General features: G+C 36.2%; 1 protein-coding gene across 2 annotated transcripts in view; it reads right to left on the reverse strand.

Moving 5' to 3' along the window:
* Positions 1 to 2,333: 2,333 nt before the first annotated feature.
* LOC129902908 (phosphatidylinositol 4-kinase alpha 1) overlaps positions 2,334 to 18,582 on the reverse strand; it is a 45,806-nt gene continuing 29,557 nt past the window's right edge. Inside the window, exons 18-26 of one of the 2 annotated variants that reach the window (XM_055978354.1) lie at positions 17,938 to 18,204; positions 17,349 to 17,426; positions 17,162 to 17,206; positions 16,696 to 16,868; positions 16,374 to 16,569; positions 11,716 to 11,856; positions 8,848 to 9,056; positions 2,911 to 3,072; positions 2,334 to 2,822 (exon numbers count right to left, since the gene is read on the reverse strand). In XM_055978354.1, the coding sequence (XP_055834329.1) occupies positions 2,564 to 2,822; positions 2,911 to 3,072; positions 8,848 to 9,056; positions 11,716 to 11,856; positions 16,374 to 16,569; positions 16,696 to 16,868; positions 17,162 to 17,206; positions 17,349 to 17,426; positions 17,938 to 18,204 (1,530 nt within the window). In that variant the 3' untranslated portion in view covers positions 2,334 to 2,563. Of the gene's footprint in view, positions 2,823 to 2,910; positions 3,073 to 6,354; positions 6,446 to 8,847; positions 9,057 to 11,715; positions 11,857 to 16,373; positions 16,570 to 16,695; positions 16,869 to 17,161; positions 17,207 to 17,348; positions 17,427 to 17,937; positions 18,205 to 18,582 lie in introns of those variants that run through there. The other variant, XR_008770167.1, reaches the window with a different exon arrangement.

An 18,582-nucleotide genomic window follows, 5' to 3' on the forward strand; every position in this document is an offset into this window, starting at 1 on the left:
CTCCTTGAAGTACACGTGGCTTGATTTCCTTACAAGTCAGGATATGTAGACTGTATAAAACTAAGGCTCGGTCACATGTCTTTCTTTCTTTATTCTGCTTTTGAATAACGGTTGGATCAAAACTTGTCTCGTTGTCTACTTTTTGTCTGAAAACGGGCAAGCGGTAAACATGTAATAATGCACACCTAATGAGAATATGTCTATTCTGTAGAACCTCAATCCTGCAAGCACCTTTGATACCATACTGTATAGGAACTCCTTTCCTTCACAAAAACTTATGAACCACTGCATATTATAAGTTTTTGATAACGTTCATACCACTGACTGCCTCCGTCCATTTGACCACTAGGACACCATCAATAAATTCAACTGGTCCCAATGGGTTAGGAGCAATGTTTGTTTGTGTAGGTATGATGGTATTGTTAAGGTTTTTCGAATCCAGTAGATTGCGATAATTCAAACTGGTGCTCGAGGTTGTAAGTTTGCTTCATTTCAGTAGGATTTTGGGAAGTGGTAGATTTATTAGGAGTATTTGATATGAGTAATGGTGGGAATTGGTTGGATGAAAGGGAGAGGGGATTGTTAACCACCGGGACCGGTTGAGGTGGCGGCGATGGCATGGTGGTGGATTAGGTCACGAGGGGACCCTTAAGAATGAGAGAGAAGAGACCATTTTCGTGTTCGATCCTGCTCTATCCAGATAGGTTTTGCTACTTACGATTACATCTTAGGGGCTTCATAGACTAAGTTGTTCAAGTTATGCGAATGTCTGATATTAGTCTAGTTTTGTTTCTTAACTTAATATTCTAGACATGGAATCATTTATGAATGAAATCATTTTAAAAGACTTCACATTAACATTTTAAGTTCATGTGTTCATGTAGAGCTGGTTCGCTCGGTTCGGTCCGCTGAGGCCAAGATTCTGGGTGTGACACAAATGTTCTCTGTGTATGTCCTCCACTCATTGTTTATTTTTCTAACTACGTACATTAATGATGATCAAGGTGTTGATAGGATGTAACAGTGGTGATCATCTTCTTCTTCTTCTTTGATTTTTTTGTGGAGGATCTTCTATATTACTCTTTTTGAATGCTCAGCGATGATAACTCTTTATTGAGAGTATGGGTGTTTGACGCTCATTTCACTTGTGATGATAGGTTGTCAATTAACATTCATGACACCATTATTTGAGCAAAGTGGATGGAGAGATTACCTCAGACTGCTTAGGAGAATCCTCGGGTGATGAATGCTCATTTAATTTCACTTGTGATGATTGGTTGTCAAATGACATTCATGACACCATTAATCAAGAAAAGAGAGTGAAGAAGAGATTATATCCCCAGACCACCTATCTCAGATTGCTCAGCTTATACAGTCCCCAACAACTATGTAATCTGTGATGGTTCTCCTTCAAAGATATGGCCAAGGAAACTCATCTCTTCATACTCGTTGTCAATCAACATTCATGTGTCATCATTAAACCAAAAAGGGTGATGAAGAGACTGCCTATCACAGGGTAATTCCCTTTGTTGTACTTTGTCCCTCCGTATGTGAATGGTCCATATTCGATATACTCCTACTTCACTTGCAAATGTGTTTAAAGTTATTTTAAAAAAAACCAAGGAATTTGCTACGGGAAAACATTTTCCAAGGACAAAATTTTCATCCAAAGAGGGGAAAATGTATTTCCTTACATAGGGGTAAACATCACTTCCTTCACAACTATTTTAACTTTTACCTTCACACTATTTACTCACATACAATCAAATTCACAACTTTTCTCTAAAACAGCCAATTTGCTGATAATACTGTTAGCCTTCAATATATATTTTTGCTATTTCATTCACCAACCTAATACCGGAAAACATCTCCTATAGAAAAGTCATGTCAGTGGATCAACACATAGAATTCCCATTTCAATGGATCCACACGAGGAAAAGCACTGGTCATTCATTGGTTATCAGCAGATGAATTTGCAGGTCCCTCGGTCTAGAATATGCATGAGATTTGTCACCTATTCGAGAATTCATTAGGTTTAACTTTGATTAAACCCACTAGATACTCTCCATCAATCAGGTTGCAGATGATAAAGGGAAGAAGCTCTAGCCTAGAACGTTGTACATTGCATATGCCTCGAGCTGAAAGGACGCTAGGATTGAAGCATACCACAGAAAATTTCATTTGGCACATCAATAAACAAGCTGTTGTATGTCAATTCTAGACTTTTCACGTTACCAGTGTAATTTAACTGATTATATTAGGATACATACCTTTTCAAAGTACCATGACGCTCAACTATAGACAGTTGTCTTTAGTAAACTTTTACACGCTAATAGTGTATAAAAATTAAGCCAAAAAATATCACAAGCAACTCAGCTCTGCAACTCTTCATGCAATCCTACTAAAGAATAACTTGCAAATTCACACTACTACCACCCACCCACCCACCCACAGAAAAGAAAAAAGAATTACACCGATATGATACAGACATTTCCATTCTCATTAGATTACAAGTGAACATAATACAGTTTTTGTCAAACTCTGCAGCAAGCTCGGTACTCCCTCACTTTTCGATGCCCTGCTGCATATATTGTATCAAATCATACCCGGCCGTCGTCCATTTATTGTATGCATCACTACATGCACGAATCATGTAATTGGCTGCTTCACGCTCACTCATCTCAGGATGAAATCTCTTCCGAAGATTTCCTATAGGATCACCCCTGCTAAAGCAAGGCAACCCACTATCTAGCATCATCAAAACTGTATTTATTATCCCATCCATGTAGCGACGTGCAGCAAGGTAACCCTTGACACACAAGCTGGAAAACAATCAATCAAGACTTAGCATAAGAAAAAAGAAAATCATACAAAAAGGACAGTGCAAATGGCCTAAAGAAGACCACTGACCTTACAAACAGGTACCATGTCTCACTTTTCATTGCTCCAGATGGGTCAATTAATTGGGTCATCTCATGACTCAGCTTGAAGTGAGCACTTTCAAATCGCATATTTCCACCAGGAGAAATTTCCAGGATAAAACCAAAGTCAATATGGACAAGCCTACCAGCACTGCAGAACAATGTGAAAAGGAAATTTATAAGATGATACTACCAGACCCAATAATGATAAAGCTGGAAAAGATGTCTATTATTTCAGAATACTGTATTTGCTTGTTTGGAGTATCCAGAAGTATATGTCCATTTCATAAACTCCTCCACAAGAAAATCTGCACCACCCCATGGGGAAACAACACTTTCAAAAGGCATAATACATAGATAGACACTTTAACTTCGTCTCAACTAACAACTAAGTACTCCAACTTTGAGGATGCACATCTAGAACCTCAACTTGTCTCCATTGTGTAAGTTGAACACTCCAACTTACAAAATGATCATTTAGACACCTCCAAAATTTATGTGTCATGTCAGCATTGAGTGTCGACTAGGCACAGGACGAGTTGAGGTGTCTAGATGTGCATTCTTGAAGTTGGAGCATTTAGTTGCCAGTTGAGGTCAACTTAAAGTATCTATCTATGTAGTATGTCTTTTGAAAAGGATTGTATAGCTATGAAGTGAAACTTATTCACATTATTTGGTCTTTGGTTTGTTAATAGACTAATTTAAAAACAAATTTATTCAACAATCAAAGCAAGTTAGAGACACCACGATTAGTGTTTAATGAGTCCACATGAACTCGAATAATTAAACCATTAGCCATCAAGATATATATAATACAAGGCTAGTTGAGCTTGCCTCATGACGCACGTGAGTCTCCTAGTAGACATTGCAAAATGCAAATATCACACAGCATAGGCAAGTACATATAGCCAAATCTTTAGCTTATAACTTAAAACTTACAAGCAGAATCGTTGCTTGTTGGTTGGATATTGCACATTATGTTTAATCATCAACAAATGTGTATCAGCAATCTTACGGTAGACAATTGTTTGAGTTTCTATGCTTTCTTAATCTCAACCTTCATACAAATTTTCAAATAATATCCAAAATAGAACCAGACAAAGGACACATCATTGACATGTAAGCTGGAATGCATAGTGAGGAAACTGTTGATGGTGTTAATTAATTAGCATGATTTTAGAAGACTTTATTTTTCTAACGTAGTTACAGGAATAGAATATTCCCTTTCATTGTAATTGATTGTCTTTTTCTAATTAGTTATAGGATTCATTGTATAAATATTCCTTCCACCATGGGATGTAAGATACACAGAAATCCAAGAATCATAAAGTCCCAGTGAAGCAACTTATCAATGAATTATTAGATTCAAAAAAAAAGATATCAGAAATACAAGTCTTTTCTTCTAAAAATCTTCAAAGTAAGATCCATCCCAATTATTGGTTTCCGATATTGAGCCCCCACATTTTGTTGTCAGTTTGCAGACTTGGGCATGCGAGAGGGTGTTAATTGTCTCACAATGGTGGGATGTAAGTTTCTTGGTCTTCTTATATGGTCTTGGGCAATCCCAACCTCATGAGCTATCATTTGAGGTTGAGTTAGGACCAATGTCTAATTCAAGCTATTAGAAACTCTTGCTCTTTGAGTGATGATAAAAGTAGTACTTTTACATTTATTCATTTTGACGTATGGGGATCCTACTCAAATTGATTTTTTGCTTGAAAAACGATGGTTTGCTACCTTTAGTGCTTTATTGATTGTTGTACTAGGATGATTTGGGGTGTATCTGTTAATGGCCAAAAGTGTGGTCTTCTCTTGCTTCGAGTCATTTCATAAGATAATTTGTACTCCATTTGAGGTTAAGATAAAGATCCTGCGAGCTAACAATGACACATGATACATGGATAAAAGATTTGCTGTTTATGTAAAATTCAATGAGATAGCACATCATACTAGTTGTCACTACACTAGTGCACAAAATGGGGCTGCTGAAAGAAAAAATAGGCATTTGTTTGAAGTGGCACAATATCTAATGTTTACCATGAATCTACCAAGATCTAAGGGGATTCCATTCTAGTTATTGCCTATCTTATCAATAACATGCAACTTAAAACCCTCCATTTTCATAGTCCTCTAGATGTTTTAAAGGGTGAGAATAAATATAACGGAACTACGGAAGAGGGCCAAAAATACCCCTAAAATATGGAAAATGGTCACAGATACCCTCCATCCAACTATAGGTATAAAAATACTCCCAACCTATTTTATTGGCTCAAGAATACCCCTCAAACTAACACCCTAAACTTGATGGTATTTTCCTATTTAAAAAAGCCACATGAATTATTATGATTGGCCACATATATTATTAAATTAAAAGTTATAGTCACCCACTTTTTTGAAATCCAACCCATTGATATGATGATGTATAAGAGATGTATAAACATCCATATATACTGTTGTATAATATTTATACAATGTAGGAGTTATCTTCCAGAACGAATTGGATTTTTTTTTTCAATCCTGATTGCTCAAATCTTATGGATGTGGATCTTATAGCCAATGAATGTGTGGATTCAAGGTTGAGAGGTAAGGACCCTGGAGTTATGTGCAAACTAGATATTGAGAAGGCCTTTGATCATGTAAATTGGAAGTTCCTATTGAACATCCTAAAGCAAAAGGGCCTTGGTGACAAATAAATCAGCTGGATTGACTTTATAAAAACTGTCAGTTTCACTGTCCTTAAAAATGGAGAACCTGTTAGTTTTTTCCCCTCTTAATGCAGGGTGACCCATTATCTCCTTTTTTATTCACTAGTTCTCGAACAGGTGCATTGCATGTGTATCTCATGCTAATTGATAAAAATATTTGTAAATGATTTGAATACAGTTAGTCAATTACAATATGTAGGTAATGAATTGCATAAAAGTTGAAGGGGAAAAAGCAAGTGCATAGTAATTAGTTGTGATAGAGAAACTTCCTCCGTCCCAAAATATATGTTCATCATGTCTTACTTCCCTAGAGTCGATTTGGCCAATCGCTCAGAGGTAAATTAGATTAGATTAGACTAAGAAATTCTAAAGGAGTTTACAGAGAAAAAAGATTCCAACAACATATTATTCTCTGTTATTATTCCCAAACCTAAAAAAGAGAATTTATTTATAGCAAACAATTTTTATTTGAAAAAGTTTGTCTTTAGATCTGAATGAATTTTTTTTATCGTTTTTCTTGAATGAAGTTTGTATCTTATTTTTGGCAGTTTTTTATAAAAAACAATATGAAATATTTTATTCTACGTCCGTTTTTTTGCTTTATTTTCTAAAGAAATTTCTTCAAATAATAATTAAAAAAAAGGCAGCTCGGTGCACTTAAGCTCCCGCTAGATGCGCAGGGTCCGGGGAAGGGCCCGACCACAAGGGTCTATTGTACACAGCCTTACCTTGCATTTCTGTCAGAGGCTGTTTCCAAGGCTTGAACCAGTGACCTCTTGGTCACATGGCAGCAACTTTACCAATTACTCCAAGGCTCCCCTTCAAAATTTCTTAAAATAGTTATTCATAAAATTAAGTAATCAAAAGAGGAGTGTAACACCAAATTAAGGCTTAACACCAAATGGCCAATCTGACAACCATATCAAATAGTTTAAGACAATAATATCATTTTGATATGTAGATTGCACATGAGTTATTAGTTGTGAAGATGTCACGTAATATTGGAAGACTATACATAAAAATTTATTAGTATCCATTATGTTGAATAATTAGGTGGAAAAATAATCCTTGAATTAACTCTATCTAGAAATACAATGAATTAATACCATATAATTACTATTTAATATTTTATTAATTAATTTTTTTAATAATATTTTAATTTACTGAAGAGATAAAATGGTAATCCAACTTTGCACTATGGAGTTTCCAACTAATAATAATGATAATGATAATAATAATAGTAATAATATATATATATATATATATATGTATATAAAATATATGATGATGATATGATGATCTGATATGATAATGGCCATGGAAGGCTCTGACAGTATGGTGAGAATTGCAATCCAAAACAGATGGCTCAGAGGCTTCAAAATTGGTGACGAGTGAATTAAGCACTGACATTTACTCTATGCAGATGACAGTGATTTTTTGTGAGAAAAGTGAATTTTTGTCAGCCCAAGTACGATCAAATCAGATATATCAGGATGTTGCTATCAATTTTTGAAACCATATCAGGGTTGATGGTAAATTGGAGAAAAAACAGTCTTTTCCGAATCCAGGAGGTCCCTCATATACAGGATTTGGCTACTATCCTGGGATGCAGAGTTGATAAAATGCCAACATACCTTGGCATGCCACTGGAAAGCAAACACATGCCCATGGAAATCTGGGATGGCATAGTGGAAAAGACTGAAAAAAATAGCGAGATGGAAAGACCAATATCTATCTCTTGGAGGTAGGCTAATTCTGATTACCTCTATATTAGACTCATTCCCTGCCAATGTAATGTGTCTCTTCCCTTTACCTAGCAATGTTGCAAAGAAATTGAATAAACTGATAAGTGATTTTCTATGGCAAGGCAGCAAAGTTGGCAGGAATTACACCTTGGAGAACTGGAAGACTACACAAATGAGCTGAACTGAAGAATGGGCAGTTTGGGCATCAGAAACTTAAAGATTCATAACAATAGCCTATTGAGGAAGTGCTATGGAGATATAGTTGGGAGGAGCATGCTCTATGGAGGGAGGCAATAAAATGCAAGTTTGGTGAAACAACCCCTGGTGCACCAATAATGTCACACACTTATGGAGTTGGGGTAGGGAAATCCATTAGAGCTCTGTGGTCAAAGCTTGAATGAATCTCTACCATAAGGTTGAAAATAATAACAGAATCCAATTTTGGAAAGATGTTTGGAAGGGTCAATCTTCACTGATAGAATCCTTCCCAGATCTTTTCATACTATGCAACAATCTTGAAGCCAAAGTGAATGTCGGAGAGTGGCAATGATGCTTAAAGAATTGGAGTCACTTCAAGGGGCTCACACCTGAAACTGACAAAATATGCTGGAAGCATCACAAAGATGGGATCTCAGGAAACACTGCATACAAAAGAGACTTCAACGATCATCCTGAGAGCTCCCTCTTTCCATGAAACTCCATTTGGAAGAGCATGGCCCCTACTAAAGTTAGATGCTTCACATGGTTGGTAGTTAGGAAAGCTAGGAAGTTCTACAGAAGAAGGGACTGCCATTAGTTCCGAGGTGTTTTGTTTGCTAAAACTCAACAAAATCAATCAACCACCTCTTCCTCCATTGCAAGTTCACTTCCCAGCTTTGGGCAATTTTTCTCAACCTCGCAGAAACTAAATGGACTACACAGCAGATCTGCATAGTAGTTGGATCAGAAGGGGAGGAAGTAAAGAGCCAGATGAAATGGTGGAGAATAATTCCATCATGTATATGGTGGACAGTATGGAATGAGAGAAATGGTAGATGTTTTAAAGATATATCTAATTCCATTCCAAAAGTCAAATGGAATTGCATTGAATATTTTTATTGTTGGTGTAAAAAACAAGGTATAGAAATACTGAGCAACTTCTAGTTCTATTAGGAGCTTTGTAAGTATTTCCTTTTCTTTTTGGAGGTCTCCTACATACCCTTAATGCTGAGGAATACAACATTACCAATTTTCAGAAAAAACATATAAGAATTATTTTGAAAAAATTTGACATGTAAAGGTGGTATCCTTTGTTGTGCATATTTATCTCCGCTTGGCTCATGCACGTGAACTGTTGAAACATTTTAAGACATTTTTACCATGGCATGACGATATTTTAGAGGCTTTCTGCATCTTAAGTAACACCAAACTTGACTTAAGAGTGTAACTTCGCAGCCATCGGTACTATGACAGAGGACAGAGGACAGAGGTGATTACCTGTCAATCAGAAGGTTCCCATTATGTCTATCCTTAGGTTGAAGCAACAAGCTAGCAACTGCATAACCTGCACTGCTTATGATGAAGTTCTCACGAGCAGCTTCAAAACCAGGAGAACCAACAGGTCCATAGTCCTGTTGGAAAATTTCATATAGACCACCATCAGTCGTCTCACCCATCTGACTTCTGCTCCGTGTGTTGGGTACGACCTGCAAAAGGGACAAGATGTGAAAAGATTTTGGAGGTAAGAAGCCTGCATGACCACATAAAACTAAGTGATCTCATCACTATTGTATACACATAATATCATCTTTCTTCTGTCCTGTCAAGTAGAAGATACCACCGTGTATCGCATGCTAGGTTCTCTCACCAAAAAAAGGTCATATGTATACAAGAAACAATGCTTTAATTATTATCCAATACAAAACAAAATCTCTGCCGTTCACAATTGCTTAATGCATAACAGCCAAAAATTGATCTCTGAAAATATTATATATAATATTATATATATTATAAAGATAAATCCAAGATATGAGGGAACTAGAAGAAGATAGGAAAGGTTTATGTTAAGTATTTGTTACGGCAAGACAGCTCAGTAACCAACATTAGCCACTATCCTGTAGGTGAGCGCAGCATCCCTTTAACAACCTACTGCATTCAAGCCTTCAATTATGCTATAAGATTCAGCAGACAGTTTAGATTTCCTCATTGCACTCTAAGGTGTCCCAACTGAGTTAATAAATTTATCAGTTGTTACTTGTTACCTCACTCAATCCCTCGTTAACTAACTACACAATATGAATTGACAATTGCACTTATCGAAAAACAAAAAGAGGATGACTTCGAAAAATCTGGGATTTGTGCAGAATGAACTTTAGATGGAACTACTACCTTGGTCATTTTCAAATATCCAGGATCAATATTTTTTTAGCGGATGACATGAAAAATGAAGATGCAACACACAAAAGTTAAGATGGCTGAAAAGGAGGAGTGTTCTCTAATATTAAGATACCTAACAAAGTGATAGGCACACTCTACATAACAGATGTAAGACTAGCAATATTAAATAGGACTAAATGTCAGGCATTCAAGGCACAACATATCCAAAAGAAGAATGCCATTAAAATGTGAATGTGAAGATGGATGTATGGGCATACAATATTAGGAAGATTAGAATGATCAAATTCGAAAGAGAGTGCAAGTAGCACATATAGAGGATAAACTACGAGAAGGTTGGTTTTGATCCATGTACTTCATAGACCTCCATATGCATCAGTTAATATGTGCAACATGATGATTGAAGATACTAAAAACGAACATGGTGACCTAAAATCAAATGAAAGTAACCAGTATCAGAAAACCTACAATCTCAAGAATCAAGGTGAACTTATCTAAGAGCAGAACGCAATGGAAGCAAGTATTATGTACACAATACCTACTACTTGAGATTAAAACTTAGTTGTTGTATACCTACTTACAGTAGGTCCAGTGTTTGTAATGTGTTTTTTCTTAGTCTGGTGACATTTGTATCTCAGTGCAGGAATATACAAGGATAAGTGAGAGACTAAAAGAATCTGTGATTTGCCTCAAGTGACAACTAATTCAGTACTGAAAGAAAATGGAACCAAACAAAGCAGGCTGAATACAGAGGACTCATAAATCCAGCCCCAATTAATTTGTGACTGGGAGCAAGAATACTGGCTTATCCATGAAAGACTAGAACCACGGGTATTTCTATGTTTCATTTTATGTGACAAAAAAAATTTTAAACCTCAAACTCGACAAATCTGACATGTAATTTTGAGTTAGCTTTTTATTTTTTCTCATCATAGACTCTCTACAAGATACTTATATAAGTTTGAGAGACTAAATAGCTCCTTAGAGCAAGGGTTATGGATACTAACAACATTAATTTTTCAAGCACATCCCTCCAACATGCACAAAAGTTGTACCCTTCAGTATGCAAAGTAAAAGCCACATAAAATTTTAACTTGAACTTGTTTTCCTAAATGGCATCACAACTGGATTTACATGCTCTATTATAACCATAAAGCTACATAATTTCAGCATATCCTTAATATTTTGTTATTTCTCAAGCTTCCATCAGAAGAAAAAAAAGTGGCTTGGTTGGGGAGGAGGAGCCCAGTGCGCAAAGCGCATTAGCAAGGAAGGGCGATGTAGACAGCCTACCTAATGCAAGCATTAGTGGCTTCTTCCACGGCTTGAACCTGTGACCTATAGGTCACACAGAAACAACTTTACCATTCCTCCATGGCTCCCCTCCTCTTTCGTCTGAAGTATCTTGGGAAAAAAAGAATGTTAGAGATAATTTTGATAAAGTTCAGTTTGACATAAGAAAATGAATGTGGTATTTGGAAGGGAATTAATGACCGCAGGGCAGTTCGTTGGCCCATAAATTACAATAGGAATGGAGACATAGCATAAATGTATGACAATGGAAAAGCTTGATCAATTTTCTTATTCTCCTCTTTCAATTTATTCTTAGTTTTACTAGTGTCCAAGATTGTCTTGATATTTTCTATGAACTCCGTAATCAGAACATTCCATGTTATGATCCCTCAAGGGACTATTCACAATCTGACGCCAGTAAAAAAGTTGATCATACAGAAAGAGGGCCATGTGGTTAGAAATTGATTAGGGTAAAACTTAGTTGATAGGTGGCGGCTTGTTTTCATCTCTAAGTATCTTTTTTCTCCACTATAAGTCATTTCTATTCATATCAATTTCCATTTTCCTTTTTTTTTTTTTGGTTAAGTTATCAGTTCACAGAAATTTGACATATGAAAACTTCACTCTGAAAGCACATGAATCCATGAAACCATAAGAAGATGTCATACAAGGATTCACCTCAATTATTCCTCTTTCTGGGCCAGTTGGGAGAACTCCATATGGATATAAATAAAGATTAAGCCCAACAGCTTCAAAGATATCTTTCAAAAGTGAAATAACTTGTAAAGCAAGGACATCTTGCCGACAATCATCACCAACCTAGGCCAAAGAAAACAAAATTTAGCCATATGTAAAGTAGCATAAACAAGAAATGAGCCGGTTAGCATACTGAACTAAAAATTCCATCTATGTAACAAGTTTTAGATTCTTTTTTCATAAAGTAAGAACTGGTGATGTTCTATCTAACATACTTAAGCTTCTAGATTAGATAGGTTACCCAATTTGACATGATATCAGATCAGACATAAATCCTGGTTTAAAGTTTAAAAGCCAATTGTCATTGAAATTATTTTAAGCATTTGGCCCAAGAAAAAAGAATCAGATGTACGGTGTTATGCAACTCAAATATGAGAAAGTAGTTCGAAAAACTTATGGTACTACGCAAATTAAATATGAGAAGTAGTCCTGAGAGATGCACGGTGCTACGCAAATCACATATGAGAAAGTAGTCACCGAAAAGATGGAACTGTACTACAAAAATTAAATATGAAAAAGTAGTCACCGAAAAAATGGCACGGTGCTACACAAATTATACATAAGAAAGTAGTCACCGGAAAGATGGCACGATACTACACAAACTAAATATGAAAAAGTAGTCACCGGAAAGATGACACGGTGCTACACAAATTAGATATAAGAAAGTAGTCACCAAAAAAGATGGCACGGAGCTACACAAACATAGACAGATATGAGGTTGACATAAAACAACCCTAGAAAAAGTCACCGAAAATTGATTCACAGTGACCTATCTAACTGAATTTTCTTTTTCTGAATATGGGGTTCATGTATATATCATTAGCTCTACTTTTGTTAAAATAATCAATGGTAACGGCATATATGGGTCATAGCTATCCGCCGACAGAGGAAGCTTTTTTGATTTTCTACCAAGTTCGTTGAAGCTTTGATATCATGTGAGAAAATAGGAGATAAATATTATTGAATGAATTGTGTATCAACATTATTACACAGAGACCCTATTTATAGATACTTCAATACAATTCTTTACCAAGTAGGATACTATTTACTATTTCTATTCCTACTACTATTTCTATTCTAAGTAGGATTGTATATACCTATTTCTATTCTAACAATCTTAAACATGACATTTCCGTGGCTATAAAATCATTTCATTAGAGGTGAAATGAGAAGTTTAAAGATAAATTGTTTCTAAATATAGAACTATGCCCTTTTTTGGAACAGACAAAGGAATAGAGCGTCACATAAAATAGAATAGAGGAAGTAGTACCAAAACAAAGATGTCAATACTACACAGAATCTGAGTAAGCTTGGGACAGCTTATTAATTTCATAAAGTATTCAAGATTGTTGTTCCCATGTCAAGTTCATCTACTGACAGAGCTCAAAACTGAAAGCAGTTAAATGACAAATTCTACATTCTATTCCGTAAAACTGAAGTATCAGTAGCATAAGAAAAGTAACTAATTTTTCTTGAAACTGAAAGAAGAGTAACTAATTTTCCAACTCCTCTATAATAAATCAAATGACATTGTTCCTATATGGAGTTATTCTAAAACCATTTAACTTCCTAAAAATGAAACAACTTACTCAATTTTTTTTAATTATCATATATGTGAAAGTTCTATTGGACTTACCACAATACTTGCGAATAAACATAAGAAGACTATTGTATTATCTAACATCTGGACCTCAGTGGTTGTAAACATAAATAACACTATTCCAAATCTACGTTGGCTTTTAGTACTTCAAAATCTGTCTGTTTTTTCCACAGGAAGTTTTACTGAAGCTACAACACTCTCTTGAACTCATAACAGCAAAATCATAGCAACCAACATTTTTTATGATCAGAAACTTGACTTTAGATAGCTTTAAATACACCAGACATTTGACTTTAGCCTTGTACACTCGTCTGACCATAATTGATGCAATCCACGAAACCTCAAAGGAACACACAAATTTAAGGTCAAAATTTTGGAGCATGCTTCTCTCTAGCTCCTTCCACCTGTATTATCTTTGCAGTTCATTTTCCTGGATTCTGCTAGAGCTGTTGACGATGGCAGTATGGTAGGCATCAACTCAAAAATTTCTGGAAGAAGACATTTTTTGAGACAGTAACAATTTGTATTTCCATTTCCAAAAAATCAAACCTGCCACAACAAGTTACGGGCTCCTAATTACAAATGTAATAGAGTATATAGGAAGATCGTCAATCCTATGACAAAAATTACAGGGATCCTGAGACATTCACAACTGATTCTAGATCCTCCATATACTCTTGTTTACACCAAAAATGAAACAACACAAGACAGTTCATCTTCATCTTCTGGATAGTGTTGTTTTTGTTCTAGAAGCATCTAAGGCTTCTTTCTTTCCACATTGACCACCAAATACAAGCAGGGATGATTTTCCATCTCTCTTTATGTCCAGAGATGTTGGCATAACTACTCCAGATCTTCAGGGTTTGTGTTACTCTCCTTGGCATCACCCAGTTCAATCCCTTTGAATTGATGAAGAGGTCCCACAACAGGTTGGTATCACCCAGGTGAGTCACAGTCTCAGCTTCTTCCCCACATAGGAAGCATCTAGGACTCAAATGGATACCCCTCTTCATGAGGTTTTCCTGAGTCAAAACAGCCAGTTTAGCAAGTAGCCAAGTATAACAAGACACTTTATAGGGAATTTTGGTTTTCCAAATCAGTTTCCAGGGCCACCCATTAGTCTGGCAATTGTAGGGGTTGACTTGCAAGCCCTCTTGACACTAAAGCTTCCTTGCTTGTGACCCTTCCATTCCAAACAGTCTTGGACAGTAGTATCTCCTCTGAATTGTTCCAGAATTCCATAGAATTCTACTAATCTCTGGATCTCCCAGTGATTAAAAAGCCTTCTAAAGCTCAAATTGCATCCTTGGTTTGACCAAACCTCTGCCACAGTAGCCCTATGTTGTTGATTGAGCATGTACACATCAGGGAAAAGGTTTTTAAAGAAACTTGTTCCAGCCAACTATCTTCCCAAAAAGAGACTTCCACACCATTTCCAATCTTGATTTTGCAGTTCCCTCTAAGCTTTGGCCAGAGATTCCTTATGGTTCTCCAAAGGCTGGCTCCATAAGTGTTTGTCACCACATTAGTGGTGGCAATTTTGTTGGTGGTTGTAATGATGAAGTTGGTTGATGTTAATAGTTGACAGTGTTGATGGTGGTGGTTGAAGAGTGTATGGTAGTTGGTGATGTGTTTGTGGTAGTTGACGACGGTGCTAGTTATGATCATGGAGGTGGTTGGTAGTAGAGATTGACCACAATGGTGGTAGTGGCTAATAGTAGTGGTGGAGGTGGAGGTGGCGACCGAAGAATGTGTGGTGGTTGTTGGTGGCGGTACTAGTTGTGAGCGGAGTTTGTTGTAGCAGGAATTGACTATAGTGGTGATAGTGGTTGATAGTGTTGGTGGAGGTGGCGACGACTACAGAGACGAGATGGTAGTGGCCATGGAAATAATCATAGTAATAGAGGAGGTAAGTGTGGTAGCAGTTGATAGTAGTAGTTAGTAACGATGGTGGTTGTGATGACAGAACGTTAATGATGGTTGACAATGGTGGTGGTGGTGGTGGTGGTGATTTTGATGGTAGACGTGGTTAGTGGTGGTGGCTGGTGATTGTGGATAGAACGATGGTGAATATTACCCACACGAGAATACTTCTTAATGATATTAAGACTTTGTTCTAGATCTTAATGATTCAGACCCCATTAAGTGCTTAAATCTTAATGAAAACAAATGCACTTAATGGTCTAATGTCTGAACCATTCAAATTCAAACCTCCATTAAGTGCAAACAAATGAGGCCCAAGTGTAATAATGTAGAAACACAATTTAATAATATCTTCCGAGTCTTTTTTCTCACAATTTTTATTCTACATGAAGTTCCTACCTCATGCTTTGATGCATAGGGAATCTAGGAAGTGCTAATGATTACCTATTTCTCTGCATTTTTCACCTTCCTTCCCAATTTCACTATTGTATATTCTGGTTATTTCTTCTGTGGCTTCCTGTTCTAAAGATAACCACACATTCTTAACCTTACCCAAAACCTTTCTGAATTCTGAACCAATGGTATTTCCAAATTCTCCATTCAGAAACAGCACAAAATTAAGGCCAAAAAGACATCTTTCAAATCTGTCCAGATTAGGTAACAATTTTCTACCCCTTTTACCCCAATCAGTGATCTTTGACTCCTATTCTTGCATCAGTCATTGCATAAGAGATGAAGAGAATACACTTGTGATATAATAAAAAATGACCAGTCTATACTATAAGATAAAAGGTCATACTGAACATTTAACACAAATTAGAGTAAGTACCTACTAATCATTAATTACCATAAAAGGAAACTAACTGAAAGAAGAATTCAAGAGAAGAAGAAATGCCTTTAATTTTAACATATACTAGCTGCTAAACATAATGATCTGGTGAGGAGAATTAGTGGATGGAATACAAGACAATACACATATTTTCTTTCGTTTGAAATGAAAATATATTAAAATCTAGAGGATGATCGAAGGAAAATACACCTGTATTCCCCATCTTACCTTGAATATACAGGCTTGGGGTTTTATGTCATTTTGATCACCGTCTCGATCTGCCACGTTAAATGTGATCATAATAGGAACCTTGGCAGCTGATTGCAAGGGAATCCCACTATCAACCTGAATCCCTTTCACAATTTTATTAGGAGCAGTAGGTAGATAGAGATCATCTCCTTGCATCTCAATTTTCTCCAGCTCCCTAGGAAATCAAAATGTGAGGATTATTTCGAGACATACAAGTGTCCAAATGCACAACACTTTAAACATATTTACTAACAAATTAAAATATATACAATATTAAATCTTGGTGCACAATTTATTTCACCTCCGGATACCAGCTCTTCGCTCCTCCTTGGGAAGTTGATAAAGTGCGCCAGATATAGATGTGACCTTGTCAAAGAAATCAAACTCTCTCTGAAACACATCACGAGCCTTTTCATTGAACCCATCAATTATTCGTTGCCTCACAAGAGGAAGTAGGGCCAAAAATGCAGCATGCTGAAGATAAAATATAAAAATATTAACAGTTATATAGGGAAAATAGAAATTAAGAAAAAATTCTCTCTCAAATTGGTTTAGAGGTATTACAGTGATGTTAGTCAATAGCTAAACTGAAGGAAAAAGTACGTTTATTATCTGAAAATTTAAAGTTTGCAGCTTCCAAACAAATCTTTATCAACATGGAGTTTGTGCACAGCATGCTTATGGAAAGAGGGCCAGACAAGACTGTTGACGAAAAGGTTCATTATATGTTTTAATAGCAAGAGGTATCAGTTGAAAAAATTATATACCTTTGCAGAAGAATCTTTCCCCGACTCTGGCTCACAAGTCTCGCCCTGCAAGTGTTTTCGGTTAGTGGTTATCATAGAGAATTAAACCTATATTCATGATAAAGCAAGAGGAAACAGATAATTTTATCAAACAAAGCCAGCCATCTTAAAATGGGAACAAAAAATACAAAAAGCAAAAGCTTCAAACCTGAAGATTCCATATCAGAATATGAGCAAATATGTCACTCCTTTGAGTAGCTCTGAGCAAGTATCCTTCTACCAATTTCTGCATGAGTTAAATTCATATGAATAGGGTCAATCATGCCTATTATATGAAGAACGATTAAACGTCCTTTTCCATTGAAGCACACAATGGATGGGAGGTCAGACACACAAGGTATTATGAAAACTACTTCGAGCTGAAAAGCCATTGTGACATCTGCTGTTTAATTCTGTTCATTTTTTGCAAACTTGGTACAATAGAATCATTAACTTACTCTCTGTCATAACCCCATATATGTTGTTCATGAAGGAATAATGATATCTAAAAACTGCCAGGAATGCTAAATCCAAGGTGGTGAACTATGTAAAATCATTGAAGATGCATCAACTTCAACAATACATCTCTTTGACTTGCTAGCCGGATGATTAAGAGCATCGAACAAATTCACAACAAAGGTGAACTATGTAAAGAAGTTGAAGATGCATTAACTTCCAATAATGTACCTCTTTGACTTGCTAGCCATATGATTAAAAGCAATGAACAAATTCATAAGTAAAAATCCAGTAAAACGCACCTCATCATCATATCTCAGGGCCTGCACCAGTTGGGGCATGAAGAAGGTTACCCTTTGAGGAGGGTAAGACTCCAACACCCTTAGAACATAAGCCATGACACGTGGATGACCCTTGTATGCTGGTGTGAGAAACTCCAGTGCCTGTGTAATTGAACAAGCAGCCCAGTGTGGCAATTGTTGTAGAAGTGTTGAATTTTCATCAATGGCTTTAGGTGTAACAAAGTATGGCAATGCTTCAGGTATGTGACGTATCTCCAATATATGTAACTGTAATAATAACAACATAACCATTTTCATCAATCACAAAGATCAAGTGTTTGGATAAAAGGGAATGACTAGTAAGATTGTAAAACAGGCTAACTCAGAGAAATAGTGACAAGCCAACAGCTGTAATGAACAATAAAAAAATAATCAACCTTAAGCTGCATTGGAAGACCACAGGCATCTCAAAACAACAAACATTTCTGATCAGAAATATCTTCAGATAGTAAATCCTTATTTCTTTATTACTTTTCCAGGATTAGATTTGTTCATCAGTACCAGACAAAGTTACAGGGCCTAACACAATTATCGCAGTGAGAGAACAACTGCCCACAGCTCCAAACAATTCAAAAAAAATCAGGTTACAGTTCAGCAAAATGAGCA

Source organism: Solanum dulcamara, chromosome 9, assembly GCF_947179165.1.
Source record: "Solanum dulcamara chromosome 9, daSolDulc1.2, whole genome shotgun sequence".
NCBI classification, from domain to species: Eukaryota; Viridiplantae; Streptophyta; class Magnoliopsida; order Solanales; family Solanaceae; genus Solanum; species Solanum dulcamara.